Source organism: Mixophyes fleayi, chromosome 4, assembly GCF_038048845.1.
Source record: "Mixophyes fleayi isolate aMixFle1 chromosome 4, aMixFle1.hap1, whole genome shotgun sequence".
NCBI classification, from domain to species: domain Eukaryota; kingdom Metazoa; phylum Chordata; class Amphibia; order Anura; family Limnodynastidae; genus Mixophyes; species Mixophyes fleayi.
Genome location: NC_134405.1, coordinates 188,946,023 through 188,962,437, shown reverse-complemented (window position 1 = coordinate 188,962,437; position 16,415 = coordinate 188,946,023). Strand labels below are relative to the sequence as shown.

At 36.0% G+C, this 16,415-nt stretch overlaps 1 protein-coding gene across 12 annotated transcripts in view; it reads left to right on the top strand.

Moving 5' to 3' along the window:
• The window catches only part of FOXP2 (forkhead box P2), a 190,503-nt gene that overhangs the window by 148,522 nt on the left and 25,566 nt on the right, over positions 1–16,415 (top strand). For 11 of the 12 annotated variants that reach the window (XM_075208997.1, XM_075208999.1, XM_075209001.1 and 8 more), the window contains exons 14-16: positions 1,167–1,288; positions 5,954–6,023; positions 6,804–6,967. In XM_075208997.1, the coding sequence (XP_075065098.1) occupies positions 1,167–1,288; positions 5,954–6,023; positions 6,804–6,967 (356 nt within the window). Of the gene's footprint in view, positions 1–1,166; positions 1,293–5,953; positions 6,024–6,803; positions 6,968–16,415 lie in introns of those variants that run through there. The other variant, XM_075209007.1, reaches the window with a different exon arrangement.

Genomic DNA, 16,415 nt, shown 5'->3' with positions numbered 1-16,415 from the left:
GAAGCTTGTCTTTGTGCAAATAAAAAGAAATCTTTATCAAAATTACTTTGTTTTATATTCAGGAAATAAGAATTAGGTCATTACCGAATTGACTTGATAGTAGACGGCTGAAGAATCCGAATAAAAATATGTCAGATTAACGATCTCCTCAGTAAATGTTTCAACTGTGTTTAACCCCTTCATGACAGAACATTGATTCAGATTGATGCTTCTGCCCACGATGAACTGATAAGGTTAACAGATTGATGTGCTTCTACCACCTACTATATAAAACATGTTGACTAAGTGAATAGTTTGTTTATTTGCTTATTATAAATATGTTGTCTTTACTTGGCACAAATATAGGATGCCATTATTCTTTATTCTTTTATATTATTTTGTAGTGTTTGTGCTCCAAAATTCACATTGAAAGCTCTATAGGGCAAAGAAACATACGTACAGTATGTAGAACACCTTAAGAATATGGGATATATATATATATATATATATATATATATATATATATGTGTATATATATATATGTGTATGTGTGTAATTACAATTAATTATAATGGATTGTTTTTATTATTAATAGAGAACAATGCAAGGTGAATGAAGGACTGTGTATATTGCTATTTTTAGCTATTTGTCTATATAGCACACTCATTGCTCAAATGAGGCAGTAGTCGGAAAACATTAAATTGTAACTAGAAAATGGCATCTAATAATACTGAATAAACAAACTCTGTCATTTCATTATTGTGGGATGAAAAGAATGCCTTTGAGCTTATTTGCATAAAGCTTTGTGCAAAATTAACACTTGTCACTGTAGCCTTTTTAGCATGTTAATACCTCAAGCAGGACTGGTACCTTTGGACATTTCATCTGTCCCTGAGTGCTTGATCAGGGACAGAGCTGAAGTGACCTAATTGTTCTGGCATTTCAAAGATACTGTAATTTGTACAGATATTGCAATTTAGACCAGCTCAGTGAAAGAAAGGTTCTGACATAGCCATTATTAAAATAGCTGGAAAGGTTCATATAACAGAGTTCAAGTAAGTCTTTTTTTTTAGTTCTGTTCATGTTATAACAAAACTGAAATGTCTATTTTTAATGCATGTCATCTGAATTAACAAATTGTGGACTATTTCACTGAAGTGCTCTCTTTTATTATATATCTTTTTTAGAACGCTGTTCGTCACAATCTTAGTCTGCACAAGTGTTTTGTCCGAGTGGAAAATGTTAAAGGGGCTGTATGGACAGTAGATGAAGCAGAATATCAGAAAAGGAGGTCGCAAAAAATTACCGGGTAAGTTTCCATTATGTTGGTGTAATATGATAAATGTATATTGCTATTTCCCAACAGTGTTTAGTGGAAGTCAAGTGACATCTTCTCTCCACAGGGGTCCAATATAAAGTGGTCTGATTTTAGTAATGTTGACAGTGATCTGAACATTGACTATCAATTGACAGGCTAATAATGCTAAATGAATACTTTCTAGTTTAGGCAAATTCCTGTTTCAGATGTTACAGTAATGTGTTTTTTTCTCTGCAGAGAGACCTCTCCAAAACCTTCTGTAAAACATTTAGATTCATATTCATAAAAGTAGCTGAAAGGTCTTTCATTGCAGGATATTCCTTCCTCTCCGCCTAACTCACATATACCGCCAGTTTTAGTATTGCGTTCGTAGAAATGCAAGATTATTGACCTTTTGCCATATTTGTTTCTTTCAAAAATATGGCTAAAGATTCATTGTTTTTAACATTCATTTCTTCAAACCGAAGAAGGAAGAACATTTTTTTATTCCAGATTAGCAACTATTAATCACCAGATTTTCTAAATATATTTCCTCTTTTTTGAATTGGTTCTAAAAAAGATTTCTGTTTTTTAGTACAAAAATAAACTTTCCTTAGTTAATATGACTTTTATTATTTTGTTTTATGTACAGGACACTTCCAAATATACTTCAAAAATAGTATATTCAATAATATAATCACGGGTGTAACTAAACTTTGTCCTACAGCAAAAATTTGATAAGGGCCCCCATCTACCGCCCGATTTTGAAAAATTCACATGGGACTTTAACAGGGAAGGTGGGCCCTCCTCAGCTGTGGGCCCAGTGGCAGCTACACTTATGGTAATTGCACCCCGGTGGTAGAACCTGTATTTTTGACTGGCTACACACTACAGAATTTTCCGATCAATGTGTTATTTACAATGATTGTACCAACGACTGAAGAAAAAAAGTCACAATTAGCATGCTGATTCATGCGTACACACTATACATGTTTTAAAAAATTTACCCTCGGATATGTGCTATTCAACTGTCATAACTGTCGGCTGAAAAGATCATGACGCTAGAGTGTACACACTAAGGGCCACTATTTAAAGCCTAGGCGGTATATTTACTAAGCTGCGGGTTTGAAAAAGTGGGGACGTTGCCTATAGCAACTAATCAGATTCTAGCTGTCATTTTGTAGAAGGTACTAAATAAATGAAAGCTGGAATCTGATTGGTTGCTATAGGCAACGTCCCCACTTTTTCAAACCAGCAGCTTAGCAAATCTAGCCCTAAGGCTAGATACACACTGAAGAGTTTTACGACCGACGTGCTATTTCAAACAATTGAACCTATGACTGAAAGTCCGATCAGTCTGACGATTCATGCGTACACACTGACACGATTTACCTTCAGATATGTGCTCTTCATCTGGTCCTTTAGTCTTCAGAGTCTTCAGCACAATATTCATTCATTCATTATTGTCATACTGATTAAAAACGCCTTGTCATAGCTATCCACATGTCCTAACGAATTTCGTTAGCTTTTGTGACTCTGAAACGAAACATTATGTCTCAGAACAAACAAATGAATTATTCCTTCTACAGCACTCTCTACATTTATTCACTGTGACTTTCATCGCTAGCATCGGCTGAAAAAAACACGACTCTGTAAACTCTATGGTGATCGTGAGCATGAGTGCATACACACTACATGATTGGTCGGTGGTTGGTCGGAAAACATTAAACAGTATGACCAACCAAAGGAAACGATGATTGGCACTTTGGGACCACTATAGATCATCGTGTCACTATACACATTAACACGATATCTGACCAAACGGTTGAATGTTGGCTGATTGGATGTTTTTAGTGCAATCATCGGGCCAGTGTGTACCTAGCCTAATGTAATATCGGTTTGAACGGTCTTTATCTTTGGGTTGACCCAATACTCGGCTGAAAACACTGTAGTGTGTACCCAGCTTTTGATAGTAACCAAGTCAGTTTGCGCACAGAATCTGATGGACACACATAAGCTCTTCTGCACAAAATGAATGATGAATGCAGGTTTACCTATGGATTACTGATCCTATGGAATGAGTCACTGTGTATGAGCATAGACTTTTTAACTAAAAGCATGGTTAACAATGAACAAGAGAATTTGCTCCATCTATCATGCTACATACTAGCAGTAGTTTTTCCTGGGGCTTCATTGTTCCTTTAATAACCCCCGAAAGCCCCCAGAAAAATGGGGCTGATAGACTTTGCAGAAGAGTTATGTGTAAGCTTGTGGACCAACCAGAATCTGCAATATTGGCCACTGTAGCTCTGAATGGCCCTCATGCTTATACATCCCCTTCTGCAACCATTTTAAAGTGGTGAATGAAAATGGTCACCATTTTATGTTGGTAATGCAGCTTTTAAGTCCTATGAACATGTGCAGGGCAGTATTCCCTAGAGATTAATGATCCCTGTATGATCTTCTGTTAAATCTCTGTCCACCATTCAATAAATGCAACGAAGCATTACCAGGTGAGCATGTGAGAAAAATTTAAACTGTTGAAATGGCCCTTTCACTATCCAAAGCACAATTCCAGCAGACTTTTTTTATGTTTGAATGCCTCCAACACAACTCATGACACGCAAATCTAGCTAGCTGTCTCTGCTGTAACTACTTGGATGTCACAGCGCTTCCTAAAACTCAACATCTCCAAATCTGAGTTCATCTTCTTTCCTCCTGCTAATGTTGCTATCCCTCCCTCTTAGTTGACAACTTTCAGGAGTGAAACATAATGTGTTTACTCAGCATGACCAACATAACTAGAATGCAGAACAGGAAGTTCCCAGCATGTCTAGCGCCATGACCTCACTTCCTTCATTTATAAGTTCCTCCCTTGATAGAGAATCTTACCACAAGAAAAGGGACAATAGAATCACTGGCCCTTTCACTATCCAAAGCACAATTCCAGCAGACTTTTTTATGTTTGAATGCTGCTTTATTTGTCTCTTTTCTCCCATTGTCGTACTAGAATTACTGGTAGCATCAAGTAAAAATTGTCAGCAGGAATGGAAAAAGGCAAATGTAAGATATATATATATATATATATATATATATATATATATATATATATATATATATATATATATATATATATTATAATCAGTAAGCATTTCTGCAACAAATACTACCAAAACATTATGTTTAGCTAGATTTTGTTCATTTTATTCGGTCTAAGCATGTAAACATACAATGACAGAGTCAATATATATTGGTCGATAAATATTTACTTGTTATGTGCATATACATTATATGTGTGCTCAGTAAATGCTCAGTGTTACCCACCTTTACTAGCAGATTGCATACAGGGATAAGTGTCAACATCTTAGTCCAGTTTCCAGTACACTGGCTACTGCTCAGCAGGCACATCTATACACATAGGGGACCGTATTATGACATGCCCTCTGAAGTGCTGATCATAATATATATATATATATATATATATATATATATATATATATATCTTGTCTTTTACATAATCCACTAAATGTTAGCTTAGTACATCAAACAGAATAGGAAGAGATAATAGCAGGTGCATTTAGCATATGAAACATAACTGTGGATTAAGTCATGTGGTTAATTCTAAACAATTGTTTGGGGCAAAAAGATCTAGGAAGTAATGTTTAAAGCCTAGGGGGTATATTTACTAAACTGTGGGTTTGAAAAGTGGAGATGTTGCCTATAGCAACCAAACAGATTGCAGCTGTCATTTGTGCTAAATAAATGATAGCTAGAATCTGATTGGTTGCTATAGGCAACATCTTAACTTTTTCAAACCCACCATTTAGCAAATATACCCCTCGGACTGTTCTTTGAAATGAGCGACATTTAGCAACTATGCATTGGGTGTATTTATGCCAGTATAATTATGTACCTTTATTAACTTGTCAAGTGCATCCACAAAAGTAGCCACAATTCTCCTTTTATATTGTCTCCAGGGCCAGGCCCTGCATTTAGGCCGTACTATAGACACTACATTCTAAGCAAGATCTTTTGTAGAATTGATTGCAGATACCTTTGTGGCAACAAATATAGGTTATATTATACCTGTACACAATTGTGAGCGCACTGTCCATTCATGTTCTTCGAAAATCTTTGGGTTGCCAGAGCTTTAAATCATTACTGTTGGCAATCCGCCATGCAATAAGTAATGATTTCAGGTGCACTCTGCTCAATGTTGATCTTCTAGTAACTTCTAGTTTTCTTTTTACATACAACACTCCCTTGGCATTAGATAACTCTTACTTTGCTATTTACTTAAAGATAGTGCACATTATTACAATACATTGGGAAGTTTAAATTATTTTCAAAGTACGTGTGACAGGGGGATAAAAATATTGATTGTTATGATGTGCTCACTTGATCCAAATACACCACAGGTCTGCTTTTTGAATAGAAAGATCTCACATGCACTTTTTTTAACTTGTGTTTTTTATTGAGTTTATGAAAAAAAACTACATTGCAAAACAAGCCTCATGTTTTGTGTATTATAACATTTTTCAAATCCAGAACAATATGTGATTGAATATATGAATGAATGCTTGACTTATAATATTGGGGGTAGCTTTTTCACAAGAAGGGTGAAACTTAAGCTGTCCCTGTCTTTTTATTTTAATCTGTTTATGTGTTTCTTTGCAGTAGTCCGACATTAGTTAAAAACATACCCACCAGCCTTGGCTACGGAGCAGCACTTAATGCAAGTTTACAGGTAAGACAGTGAACTGAACTGAAGTTGCTGTTTAGTAAAAATGTATTTGCACTTTTCTTCAATAGTTTAACAGAACTGGAAGATTCTCTGGTTCTAAGCTTATTGCTTTTAATGTGAAGTGGCAAGAATGACACCCTGTGGCAAGTTCTGGAACATATTTCCTCAAAGTAAATGACTGCTTGTGTAAATATGTTTATGTGTGAATTAACCACTCCGATTGCAATGTGAGTGTCAATGCACTACACTAGATACATACCCAATTTTTACTAAAATAAGTAAGTAACGTAAACAGATTGAATAGACTACACTTATAAGAAAAGTACTTGTATTGAACTTGTATGCTAGATGCAAAACATAATATAATTAAGTGTACAGAATTGCCCTTGTTACCATAGTTAGAGGGATCTTACTATGGTAACAATGTAAAATGGTCTACAGGTCTACACACTTTACATGCATATTTTATTACTATTTAAAGTGAAAGTCCACCTTAAAATAGGAAGCATCTTATTATTTACTCAGTTAATCAATAATGATGATATATCTCATATATATTACAATTAGGTAACTTATATGAACTTTTGCAACAGAGGTGTGTTTGTGAGTAACATTGAGTAACATTAATGTCATTCGACAAAATACCATTCACAGCAGCTGTTCTTCTAACCATTGCATACTTTCTAATATAATCCCAATAGGTAATACATAAACTATTTCTGGTTACCCACTTCTACACAAAGAACTAAATTAATCATAAGTCTGTCTTTTATTTCCTACCAGGCTGCTCTGGCAGAAAGCAGTTTACCTTTGCTGAGTAACACAGGTTTGATAAACAATGCATCTACTGGCTTACTACAGGCGGTACACGACGACCTCAATGGTTCACTGGATCACATTGACAGCAATGGAAACAGCAGTCCAGGCTGCTCCCCACAACCACACATGTAAGTACATATAATCACATGCTTAAAAACATTATTTTGCTCTGTCCCTGTTAAAAGCATAACTTGTTCTTATGTGCAAACAATTAATTTTACAACTTTCAGAAGGACAGCTGTGGCTAATGTCCCTGTCCATTCTACAGTATTTACTGTTTAAAACAGCAGGTGCATTGGACAAATATGTAATGTGAGCCCTGTGTCACGAGCAGGGTGGTCACATGGTTTCTCGCTAGAACATGACGGAATGAAACAATAATGCTCTCTATGTATAAATGTTCACAGACTGACACAATTCGATATTATTGCTTAATCTGTTGCCATACAATTTATTTTTAATTTTCTGATCGCTGTCTACTGAAATAACCATAGAAATAAATATAAAATAAACAAGTTAGATTTTGGTGTTTGTCAGGTTGTATCAGTCATCCCCACTAAAGTACACTGGTCACATTTAAAGTTCCATTGTTATTTAAATATAAAAATAAATATTATTTATATTTAATTGCCTTTTATACCCTCCACCCAAAGCAGAACCCAGCTTTGTTTTTACACTACATATACAGATCCTTCTGTATATCTTATTTGAATAGCATGGGACAATAAATGATTGCAGGGAAGTTAAGTCATATGTACTGATTCATGGTGACATGTACCCTGCACTTTAACAAAAAACTAGCAAATTTATGGTCTTAACTAGTTACTCTGATGTAATTATTGAATGCAGAGGACTGGCATGACAGCTAGCTTCTTAAGGACGCCACAAAATTTGCATGTAAAAGAAAGAGAATGGAAAAGAAATATATTTTACACCCACATTAATACTGCTATTTGCTGTACACTATTGTTTGAATGTATTAAATCCATCTTTCTAGGAAACACTTGGCAGTTGTATTGTTTTTTATATTGCCTGTAGTTAGAAGTGGGATCCCAATGATGTAAGTTATTTTTATTTTGAAACACTGTTTTGGAGACAGTGACAAAATACTAATATTTATGTACACAGTTGGGATCATGTTGTGCATTTCATTAGCATAATATGTTATGGTTTATAAATTTTCATGTCACATATGGGATTCAAAAGCTCCAAAAATACCAGATGCTACATTTGTTACTTACTACATATGTCTTTTAGTGTTAATGTGCTAATCAGATACATACATTTTAAATGTCTTTAACGCATTTGCATTATTCTACAGTGTTTGATAAATCATTGTGTCTTTTTATCTCAATAAACAAAATAACAGTTATGCATAAAACACAACTCATTGTCATGTGACACAAACATAACTATTGACAGTGGGGCATCAGTTTTTTAGTTAATGCAGAGGAGGTATGTAGCAGATTAAAAAGGTTTACATATGTTATATTATTGAGGGTTGACTCTACAAATCACAGCAGTGGTCAGTTTAATGTAAAATGGTCTACAGGACTACACACTTTACATGCATATTTTATTACTATTTAAAGTGGAAGTTCACCTTCCTTTTGCAGCTTAGGCTTGTAAATGAACACCTCAAAAACATATTTTACATATATTCTACTGTAATATTATTTTCTGAAAAAAATTCTACTGCACTGATCCATTGATGGTCCTCTTTCCCCCTCCTCTGTACACTTGCCCAACTCCAGAAACTTTCATACCTTCCCAAAAACTACAAATGATGGAGTGCTCCCTGTATGCTTTATGATCACTTCTGTCACATGTACTTGTTGTCAAGGTATAGTAGAGATTGGGCACCGACAATCAAGCAGACAAGGAGAGTGGACCCAGAAATGGATTGGTGTGTTTTATAAAATAACGTTGCATAAGCAAAACATGTTTTAGGTGAGTTTCATTGTAAGCCTAAATTGCTACAGGACGAAGGTCCCCAACCTCATTTAATATTTTGTCTATCATACAAACAGCCTTTTAACAAGTAAGTGATGATATTATTTATGTCTCTTGGACACGGGCAATAAACTGCTATACAGTATGTGACCTTTAGATGAGGATAAGGAATTACTCCCTTTAGAGATACCCTAGCTATTTAATTGGTAAATGGTTTATGTCTGTAACATTTCATTTTATTTAAAATATAAGATATTGTGATCATAATTGACAAACTAAAATGCAGCTTGTTTTGCTAACTAAATTTCTGTTTATAGTCTATTACAAATAATATAAAGTACTCAGTTTTGCTAAAATCCCATGTGTGGGATATCTAAATTTGATCATGAAAAGACACATCATATTTATTAATGTCCTGCTGCTATAACTGTGAGTAATGCAAAAGCAGAAAATCCTCCTTATTGAGCCAATATCCATAAAAGTATCCCGGAATGTACATAGTCATTATCTGACTGATTATGATCTTCAAACCAGCTCTGAACTTGTACTAAATTAAGTGCATTGGCCTTTTATTAAAACCATAAAATACAACTTTAACTATTACCCACGGTTTACATAGAGCCTAGAAAAGTGTAACTTTTTTCCTGTCTTATAAATCAGCATAATTACATATTCAACTTTAATTACTGGTGTGTCTGTATTGGCAAGGTTTATATGTTATATTTTATGCAGAACTACGATTCCTATTAATATTTAGCAGCTAACTATATCATTAATTACTCTAAAATCTTTCCCCTACCATCTTTTTAATGGAGCTGAGAGAGTGGAATTATTAAAAATTGATGTATTGTGGATTTCAGAAATGTGTATGAAGCGTTAGAAATGCCTGGCCTTAATCAGTGATGTCAAATGTGGTACTTTCCTGTTTACGAACTTGTACAACGTGGACCTTGGAGATATTGTTTTTAGGCTTCATCATAATAATGAGATGATGTAAGATTTGTATTAATGTAATTGTCTGTGCCCATCTCTTTATGGGTATTAGTCGCTACCATCCACAGCTTAAAGCTATTATATGTGTGTGTGCTTGCATGGCTTTGTGTTTTGTCACTGAGGTCGTTTTAGGGCATACTAATTCAGATATGTCCACAATGTAATCATAGTTTTCTTGGTAAAAAATATTTACTATATATTTAATATTTTATTATAAAATGCATCACAATTTCTGCACAAAACAATAGTAGTTAAATAAATATAAACCTACTGGTTTATAAATAAGAAATTATTTGTTGACACTTTTGCTGTTAGGACACTGAGAACTATCTGTGTACCCTTCATATTATTACCTCATGGCTATGTTGCAGATGGGTCACTGGTTATTTCACATTCTAGAATGTTACAAATAGAAATTGATAACCTAACTGTAGCAGAATAATCAAATGATCATTTCTTATCTTTAAAATTGTATTGCTTAACCCTTGCTATTTGTATAGTTGTACTGTTAACCCAATTTAACCTCATAAGGAGTTCACTAAAGCTAGCCACACAAGTTGCTATGCAACCATTCTGTGTAACCTCTGAGTCTCCACAACTGAGACCAATAGGCACAGGGATAAAGGTTAGCAAGGGCCGCAATGTTCCCTCTATTCCTAAACTGTTCACCTACCAATGCAGATGATTGAATGTTTCCTTCAGACTGCTAAATGTATGAATTTGTATTAAACTGGACAATAATTTTGAGTCCACACACTGCCGTTTGGAGGCAGTTTAGTCTAAAATACCCAAACTGTCCAATTACATTACTGTGTCTGCCCAGCTTAATTTACACAGCACTATGCATGGGATACCATGTTGACTCATCTGTAACAAGATTTGGACAGTTGACAGTATTTTGTGCAAAAGCAAAGATGTATTGTTAAGTGTGTATGAATGCTGAAAGTCTTGGCTGAGTTCAAGCAATGAAGGTCACTGACCTCCAAGGGGCAGCAATTAGGATGCGTTGGGAGAGAGAGTTTTTCATTCTTTTTTTTTTTGTGTCTGCTGAGGATGTTAAAGTGAGCTTGGATAAACAATTAAAGTGTAAACATATTAATGGTGCTTGAAGTTTATTACACGTCTAACAGAATAACAGTTCTTATTCTTGAGAAATGTTTCTTTATATTCTCCATAGGGAAATATTGCTCTTTTATGGCACAGCCAAGTCCCATTGACTCACTTTGCTAATGCATGCAAAATGTTGAAGTGGATCTAAAATCCATTGTATGATCATACATTTAACCTTTGCTATCTAAATGTAAGTTAGTCCCATAATTCATTTATTATTACATTTGCACACGACAAACTAGATACAGCTAGAATTATACATTGTCGTAGTCCATTAAATCCTTAAAATTAAAGATTTGTCTTCTGAAGGTGTCATTAGATGTGTTAAATATTACAAAAGAAGTAATAAAACCTGTAGAAAGAAGACGGATATAAGCTCTTGAGACCATTTCACTCTTAAACAAGAAAAGTGATCAGTTCCAACAGAAGTTCTCGTTTCCCGAGCATTAGGCTATGAACAATGCAGTGGCTTGCTTTAGACATCCAACTCTGGGTTGTTTTTCACATTTAAGCATTCTGATAGATAATGCTTTCTTTGTGAATTACCAATTACAATAAAAATATAAAGTTGTTTTTTTTTAAAACAAAAGAGAGAAAACTTATGTATTGTAACAGTTGTAATTTTTAAAATGGCTGAAACAATAGCTTGTGAAATGTAGATTTATGAACGCACTGTACCTGATTCATTGTCGGACGTAAGTTCATTTGCGTGCCGTATCTTGCATGAAATAACTCTGCATGTGCTCAAAAACAGACCTTAAGCCAATGATCGCAATTGCATGCAATTCATGTCCAATTTTATTTATTTTTTTAAATCCATATTGTTTTTTAATGATTATACTGTTAGGATTTGTTTATTTTATCATTTAAAAACATTTTTTATGGGATCTGACCTTTTCATGTACAGACGCTTGTGTGTATACTGCAGTTTCTTGTGTGTATCTACATACCATAAGTAATGTTTAGGCATAGTGCACTTACACCCAGATTCAAATGGGAACGTATCTTGAGATGTGTTTGAATTTGAATACAGTTGCAACTATGCAGAAGTTCCGTGCACTCTTTTTAAATTGCAGGTTGCATCCAAACATGAATCAGGTTTACTATGTTTAACATATAAAAAGAGCATGCTGCAAGCTAAGTGTAAAAAAAAATCATATTCCCATATAACCAATGCTGATATGCTCTACCATTAAGTTAACAAAAAGCTTGAAAAATAATAATAGTGTTGATTACTTATGATATTTGGTTAACAACTTATATAATTATTAGATTTTATTTTTTAAAAAATAATGAACATACTGTGCCTGAATCATTAAGGAAAGGAAAGCAAAAAAAAGAGTAACTTTGCACCTTGGCAAAACCATGTTGTATTGGAGGGGTGGTTAATTTAAAATGTTAGGACATATTTACAATTGGGGTAGAGCATGTCCTAGATCAACTTTTAATGTCAGTGTAAAAATAAAGTTAGCAAGTATTTGTGAGCTACTTGAAAAAAAAGCCAGTGTTTTCCTTGGAGCCAATTAAATTCTGCCGAGAATAGCGCAACGTTAGCAGTTTTATCGTTAATACGGTAAAACTGTGCATAATTACCCTTAATACGGTAATTTCAACTGTGAATTTTTACTCACAGCTCCCTGAGCTGTGAGATGAAATCCAGGCTAAAGTTACCGTATTAACGGTAATACTATTAACGCCTCGCTATTTGCGGCAGAATTGAATCGGCACCCTTATGTACAAAATAATAAACTAATTTGCACCACTTGCATTGTAACGTGGTTTTGCCAAGGTACAAAGTTACTCATTGTTTTGCTTTACTTTCCTTAATGAATCAGGCCCACTGTGTGTGTGTGTCTGTGTGTGTGTGTGTGTGTATGTGTGTCTGTCTGTCTGTCTGTCTGTCTGTGTGTATCTGCAGATTTAAAGTTACTTGTTAAAGATGTATTACATTTCTAATTCTGAACAACATATGTGTAGTGAGGTACCAGCTAGTTACTGGCTGGTACCTCACTCCATATATAAATGCAGAAACAGTGATTTATCTTGGCCTTATAGACAAAGCCAAGATAAATCACTTAATATTTTACTGCATTTACATATATGTATCTGTTTGTATATATGTGAATAAAACAAATATGTAAAAGTTGTGTGTTCCACAGTGAACACAAAATGTGACCCCTTACAATCAACTGGGAGAATACAGTTGGTTAAAAGTATCCATTAAGAAATTTCAGTTCTGCCATAATACCAACAGCCCTAAGCCAGTCAGCATTTGGCTGAATTCCCTATGGGGGATTGGATCCGCACAAAATATGCAGGCCCTCCTGCATGACAAACCAGCCTTGTGCTGATAGCACTAGGGCTCCTCCCACACCCCTGGTGCAGTGGGAGAAAAAAATAGTTATTTTGCCATTTGGTTATTTGTGCAATATAGGTCCTAGCATACCAGGCTGTCCTTAAGTGTGTGGGCGTGCTGGCACATGTAGTATTACAAGCACCAGCATACCCATTGAACTTGAGGAACCACAAGTACCAGCATGCCCTGGCACCCGGGGCCTACTGGGACATATAGTGCACGAGAGAAAAAAACATCAACACACACACTGGTTTTAAAAGGCATTTAATCGAAATGAAAACACCACCACACAAACCTCATTGACCCTGTTTATTAATACCCCATTCATACTGCACCAAAATCCCGGGTTTTTCCCGGGGCGAGCTCAAACGACCCGGGTCTTGGTGCAGTATGAATGGTACAAGTGAAAAATCCCGGGTCTAAAAACCCGGGTCTTCAACCTGGGATTTTTCGAGGGGTAATTCCCGGGTCGGACCCGGGTTGCCTGCACTATGAATGGTGCAACCCGGGTTTTTGCATAGTTGCATAGGAGAGAGAGAGATTTTTTTTTTTTTTTCTTTCATATTCCAGCTTTCAGCCAATGAAAAGTGCTCTGGTGATGACTCCCACAAATTGCCAGGGCACAGACTTGTGCAGTATGAATGGGGTCAATCCGGGAAATTCCCGGGTCCAAGGTGCAGTATGAATGGTGTTTCTGAGCTGGGACGCTCCGAGCCCCGGCAAAAACCCGGCTTCAAAAACCCGGGATATTGCCGGGGCGGCAGTATGAAAGTGGTATAACTCACCTAATCAGAAGGTTGGTACTGGGACCTTTGGTACTACAAGCTCCAGCATATCCATGGCTGCTAGGGTATGCTGGCACTTAAAGAACTACAAGTACCAGCATGTTTAAACAATTGAGACCTGGGCAGACTGGGACCTGTAGTGCACCACGGATAAAATGTCAAAGTAACGCTTTTTTTTTTTTTTACTCATACCAACCCTTGTGCTGTCAGCAAGGGGCTGGTTTGTCCTAGGGGAGTTCCTAGCATTTGTTTTGCTGGCTCGATTCCCTTAGAAAATTTAGCCCCATGCTATGACTGACCTAGGGCATTTGGTATTAGGGCAGAATGATCCCATGCTGCGGGTGTCCCTGTAATAGTGCTATCATCCCTGGCTGGCATAACCTTTGCTGATTTGGGCAATACCAGCATTGGCTGACAGCACTCGAGCTAATTTGTTTGTTTGTTTATTTCTCTGGCTTATGGCCTGCTTTTATCATATGATACACTTTAAGTGCATTTTACTAAAATGTACCACATTGGGCCTCATTTAGAGTCGGACACAATGTGCATCTAAGACGTACATGAAAGAGCAGGAGTGGGAGTGTGCCGCAGCTTGGTAGGGTATTACGAGTGGCATGCAACCCCAGTTGCGTCCCACTCGTAATACCCTACCAAGCTGCGACCAGTTCCCACAGCTAATTAACTACTTGCACCACCTAATTCCTGCCGCACTTTTTCTGTCTTTTTTGAAGTGTAGTTTTTGCTGGTAGATGCCCATAGTATCTAAATTTTTCATGGTTACACCTACATAACTCCGTGTTCCGCCCTTCTCATCGTACTGAGACACAAGCTGTCGCAAGTGTACACTGCGTCTGAAAAGCAGACGGAACTGCAGGGAACTGTTGCTAACTGCGCATGCCCGTCAGTGGAAATGTGCAGGATGGCCCAAAGTGCATGCTCAGCGTGCACAGAGTTTGCACAGCAGTTAGGTCTCACTTAGGCATATCGTTTGGTTCATTTATTCAATTAGCCTAGTTCAGGCTATGTACGCTATGTGTTTGCAGCACAAAACCATTAAAAATCCTAAATAGATGGCAAATAAAGTTATACCATATACTGTAGTGCTGTTTAGTTTATTAATGAAGACTAAAAACTGGAAGCACAATTTGATTCTATTTTTATGAAATTGTACTTTTAAGCATGACTGTTTATAAAATAAGTAGTTATCATAATTACACTATTGTAACTAGTCTATCAAAACAAAAGAATATACTTGTAAAGGGTGATGACACCAAAACTGCTGCTTGCTTAGAAACAAATACAAAACTTTTCACAAAATAAAGTGCTCCAAAAAAATCTTCATCTGAAGGGAAGTGTGAGCAGGATAAATAATTACCATAAAGCTGTACAATATGTATTCAAGATTAGCAGTGTAATGTGTAATTAAGCGTTTGGTAAAGTGTAGATTGAGTCACAAGTTAATAGTAGTAGATTGCAAAGTGTTCTCCATTTATAGTCCTTATAATGTAATATTGTCTATAGTTTTAGTAAACACAACCATGACTATTTATACCTGTAGAAATTTGGATAGTAACAGTACAGGGGAGATTGTTACTAATTTGTTAGCATTATAAAACACAAATTCTGATTATGTAATAAATGTCATCAACAATAGCTTTTAACTTTTATGATACACTCTCTTGTGATTCTTTTAGTCCCTTCTCTAACTGTTTAAACCATTTATACCTAAGTGTTTCTGATATTCACAATGAGATTAATTGCAACTTTGTCATAGGCGTGGTATATCAATAGCCTTTGTGAGATTATATAGTTAACAGCTGTAAGCACTTAGTAATTAATAGTCACTGGCTGCTGAGACACCTGCTTACCAACATACTGTATAAAAAGTGGCAAAGGCCTTAAGGCCTTTGAAGTGTCCTCTTACTGAACAGTCATAAAACCCGCTCTCACATATCACCACTCATCTCTGCAGATAGAGCATTTCCTGCCAACATCTCCAGGGACAGTTTACTAAAGAGCAATGATGAAATAAAAAAGTCAGATGGCTTGCAATGCATGATGATTTTTAATGCTATGATGCAGTTGAATGGTTTGAGATGGGCAGCGTTACTAGGGGGGACGACAGCAAAGATGCAACTATGTAAGCAAGATAAGCTGGTCTGACAGCAATAACAAAGCAAATGACAAAAATAAATAAACAGCCTGTCAGTTGCATTTCTCCTTCTCAGCACCCTGTGCTGTGGAAGGCTAGGGATAAAAATAACTACCCTTTGGCCTATGACTGGTGCCAGGTCTTCAGTGGGGTGGGAAGTTAATAAGCAATTCACTGGCATATGACTGAGGCTTCTTTCCACCCCCTCTCTTCCAATATATGGGTCC